This window comes from Cibotium barometz, chromosome 38 (genome assembly GCF_041138505.1).
Source record: "Cibotium barometz isolate CiBa-2024 chromosome 38, ASM4113850v1, whole genome shotgun sequence".
NCBI classification, from domain to species: Eukaryota; Viridiplantae; Streptophyta; class Polypodiopsida; order Cyatheales; family Cibotiaceae; genus Cibotium; species Cibotium barometz.
Window position 1 is genome coordinate 4500912 of NC_141083.1, and position 4605 is coordinate 4505516.

General features: G+C 37.6%; 1 protein-coding gene across 1 annotated transcript; it reads left to right on the forward strand.

Annotated features, from left to right (window-relative positions):
- Positions 1 to 2709: 2709 nt before the first annotated feature.
- LOC147616263 (heavy metal-associated isoprenylated plant protein 44-like) lies at positions 2710 to 4221 on the forward strand. The gene is made up of 3 exons (XM_086777051.1): positions 2710 to 2851; positions 3123 to 3198; positions 3579 to 4221. The coding sequence occupies exons 1-3, from the start codon at positions 2846 to 2848 to the stop codon at positions 3884 to 3886; spliced, it is 390 nt and encodes a 129-aa protein (XP_086633177.1). The 5' UTR covers positions 2710 to 2845; the 3' UTR covers positions 3887 to 4221.
- Positions 4222 to 4605: the final 384 nt, after the last annotated feature.

Below are 4605 nucleotides of genomic sequence, written 5' to 3' on the forward strand. Positions count from 1 at the left end.
GTTTGCCACCTCAAAAATGTCATTTAGTGATAACTATTTTCATCGCTAAAATTTTTGTTATATGACATGTTGGACATGACACTATTAATGAAACAAATAAGGAAGCACATGATGCTGATAAGATTATCGCCTACTAGGGCCCTAGTGGCTTTCTAGTGTGTGCATGCCACTTTGAATTGTGACCCAGTGAAAAACATTGGGGATATTGTTTTGCCTAATGGATATTTTAGAAGGTTCTCCAAAATATAATAGGTTGTTTTACAAGGAATGGTTTTGGCAAAAAGTTTTCCAATCACCTATATTTATTCACTTTTGAGTGAGTTAAGAAGACAAATAATGCCAAAAATTTATTGTGCATTAGTATATATGGTATTACAATTGAAAGATTTACCCAATACTGTTATATTTTCATGTTTATAAAGTAGATATGGTATTACAATTGAAGTATTTACACAATACTATTATATTTTCATGTTTATTAACAAAATATTTTTAATTAATATATGGATGTAGTGAGAGTGAGCCTTTTTTAAGAAATACCATAGCAATGTGCCATAGCATAGGGGTGAGGGGGTGAGCTTTATTTATAGAGAGAGGGACTCTAATCTTTTCAACTGAGAGACCAGGCATGGTTTGGTGTCTAATAGTTGTCAAGATCATAGTAGTGAGACTACTTTGTGGTCTACAATATATTTGCTTCAATTCTAATGCTTAAACGCATAACACAATAGTAGATAAACACATGGTGAGAGACTTTGATAATCACAATTGGATTTTGACACTTCAAAAACTATACGAATAAAAAGAAGTGCATGTTACCACTTTTGTTTATATTAAAAAGATGTGTTGATATCATATTCGGAAATGCAAGAATTGATGTTGATATTCATGTAAATGAAGTCACTTTGATGAGTTTTGTGTTGTGGCTATGCAAGATGATCCCATTTCTAGTACACATGGGCCACTAATTGATGATACATGATGGTTACTTAGCAATGGAGCCGTCTTAGGAATTCAATTGTAGAGGCAAAATATTCTGTAAGAGCTTCCCTAAAAATTATGTTTATATTTGTCTTGAGTTTTGGGTCAAGAGTCTAATTAACCAAAATCCTATGGTTGACAGTATGGTGGTCTGCTTTACACAAAATTTGTTTGCAGTGAAGAAATCAAGAATCTACCAAGTGATTATATGCTTCGTCGGGAGGCGCACTGACATAAAAATTAAAGGCAAGGCAGCCTCGCGATCTGGAGGACGCAAATAATTCGTTCCATGACACCCACACATGCATACACTGATTACCAAGTACAGCTGCTTTGACTTGATATGCGCTGCTGGATCCTTGTGTGGGCGATGATCGTTTTGCCACGCAATTCAACCCTTTTACAATTAAATTTGCAGCGCACATATAGGCTTTGCAAAACATGATCGGAGATTCCGTCCCAGTGGATGCATTATATATATTAATATATATATATGTATGAAATTGGTAGTGTGCAATTATATACTATGTTTTGATAATTGTAGGCTACATGCATCCCTAATATTTATAAGACTAAGCTTTAGCAGGCTATGTACTCGAATCTAAGGTAGAATTGCAAAAAATTTGAAAGGTGGGGACGCAATCACGTTGCATGTTTTCATGAGTACCATTGATAACTACTGACTAATTAGTTTGTGCTGGTGATCATCGATCGCTTGTTGTCTTTTTGAAGCTTTTGTTGCCAGCTTGCAATAGATTATAGTAGACTTCCAGTCTATGAATCAAAGCCAATATAATTAGGGGCCACCCTGGCCTCTTGATTCCAAAAAGATATTAGTTAGAGATTTGTTTTTAGTATTTTCCCATCCATAAATGCATCCATCCATCCATCTGCATCTTGTAAAATTCGGTTCTGATATTTGATGTTTAGAATTTTGGACGGTAGCTAGCTGCCTAGAAAAGGTTTGGCTTGTTGATAAATTACAGTGTCCTGTTCTAACTGATGAGATTAAGGCATTGATTGCATTACTACTCAATTCCAATTTCCAATTCCGATTTCCGAACCATATATGGTGAGGAGAGGGCAGGAATTGAGTGCTAATTATCTTAGCCTTCTTTTAATCCCATGAATAAACTCATGTGGAGGTTTCGTAGTGTGCTAACATATTGAAAAAAGTCTCCCCAATTAAAAAAAAAGCAGCTCGACTTTAAGATTAGATGTATTATTTATTCACATCTCGGAAATTCAGGATCCTTTGCGTCTAAAAGACTAATTAATAGAAAGCGTTGTTGCACTGTGTGGAGCAAGGAAACGAGCGCGTGCGGTCATTCGGATGAGTCCTGACGAGTGGATTAGGCACTGGACTTACAATTATATAATAGAATTACATATATTAATTTTAAACCTCTAACTGAGATTGATTATTATTAATGTGAGAAGAAAATTGCGGCATGATTGCGTGGAACTAGAGTCTTCCTATGGGACGGAGACCTTGATGAGAAAATGATAGATATAGTTTAATAACGACCCACCTGCCTATCGTTTTCCGTGATTCAATTATATTGGGTGGGACGGGCACCATTGTGTTGTCCAATTCCTACTTTTTTTTTTAAAAAATTAGCTTGTTTTTTTTAAATTAAAAAAAAAGAGTCATGGCCGCTGTGACTCGTAGCATGCCAAGTTCGATTGCTTCACGGAATAGAATAGCATTAATGGGGGGGCAGCTCATTCTATAAGAGCGCCATGGGTAGCTTCATTATATAATAGTCGCCGGTAGCTAATTCTACAAATTTAGAGCTTGTGCTCTTAATATATATTGCCCATTCGATTCCCTTTTTTTTTTTCAAAGACTTAATCAATAATCATGGAGGTAAGCTCTCTAGCATCATAGATTTCCCCCTTTCCTTTGGATGATTAATTATACTGCGACGTATATTTCCTTTGATTTCAGTACGAATTGAAAGCGTCGATGCGCGTTTCTATTATACTTCATCAAGACTTGTTGTCAACTTAATAACGTTGATTGTATGCCTTCAATTACTTAATCTTGCCGGCCGGCCCTAATGCAGCTTTCTGGTATAGTTAATATAATTCAATCGTAGCATTTGAGTTGTGTAATGCTTAATATGTTATTGTCTCAGGTCATTGAGCTTCGCGTCAGGTTGGATTGCAATGGATGTGAGCGCAAAGTCAGACAAGCACTCTCAAAACTCAAAGGTCTAGTAGTGTGCAATTAAGGAGCGTTGCTTAATTATTCTATATGGGCCATATTTTCAAAATACGTAGAGAGAAGAACGTTAGGTTAACGAGGCAGCTTTGTTAATCAACGTGATATTACACTAGTCGAGTCTAATAATTTCGTGAACGTTGTTATTATTAGGAATGGTCTTTACGTTATTGGATGTTTTTGTTTGAGTGAAATGAGGGTAATTATAATATTGTTTAGTGAGAGTTAAGCTGCCCTTGCTTATAATTATGGTATATATTACGTTAATCGGCTCGTATTTGAGTCATTATAAGTGACCAGATGAAGACGGTGATTTAAATAATCTCGACGAGAAGGCTGCATGATCATGGCTTATAATTACTTTTGTTAGGTGTGGAGAGCGTGGATGTGAACCAGAAGCAAGGGAAGGTGACGGTGATCGGGTACGTAGACCGGAAGAAGGTGCTGAAGGCGGTGAGGGGAGCGGGCAAGAGTGCGGAGCTGGTGATGCCCTCCTCCATCGCCGGCTACAACCCTTACCTCAAAGAATCCCAGAAATTCGAGAAGACCTACAACTACAAGAAGCACGGCTACAACGTCGTCCCCGGCGCCATCCAAAACCCGGCCTCCCTCATCTCCAAAGACGGCATTGCCGGCATGTTTAGTGACGATAATGCCAATTCTTGCTCCATCATGTGAGCATAATTAGTATCATAATCTCCCCCACCGAATCACTTAAGCATACTACTATGAAGCATGTAATTATGGGCACGTCTCTACTACATGTGGTATATTGTTGGCCGCCAAACATGAACCATAGATTAGTCAAGGCCAGCTTTTGTTTTCTGACAAAGCGTAGATTTTATTTAGGGACAAAGCGTAGATCAAGATTGTGGCAAATTAAATCGTATTAGATCAATGTCCATGCCATATGGAGGGAGGGAGGTAGTTCAGCAGGAATTACTCGTGCCTTGTGTACAAACTTTTGAAATTTGAGTACTCTTTCGTAAGAGGTCTTGGCAGGTTTGAGCAAAGCACTCGTGAAAAATTAGCTCAGGTATCTTTCATGTTGTCCGGCCATGGTTAAGAGGTTTCTTCATCTTGTCCCATATTGGCAAGTTCTATACCATGTGAGAAGAGATTGTGAAAAGTTGTCACATGCATGAGCGGCAGCGTTTCCCTAGTTATAATTCAATTATCAACTCAGATCCAAAACTATTTCTAAACTCGTTTTACATCAACGACGGTAAGAATGATTAATTTACCCCCCTTTTCCCTAGTTTTGTTGTCTATTTAGACCAGAAAACTACCGGATTTATATATAGTTTTGGGAATGAAAATAGCTCAATTAAAGGGAAGTAACGCTATTACTCGAGTGACCCCAATTTTGTAAACGGCCTCAGAAGTGTGTGGGGTTA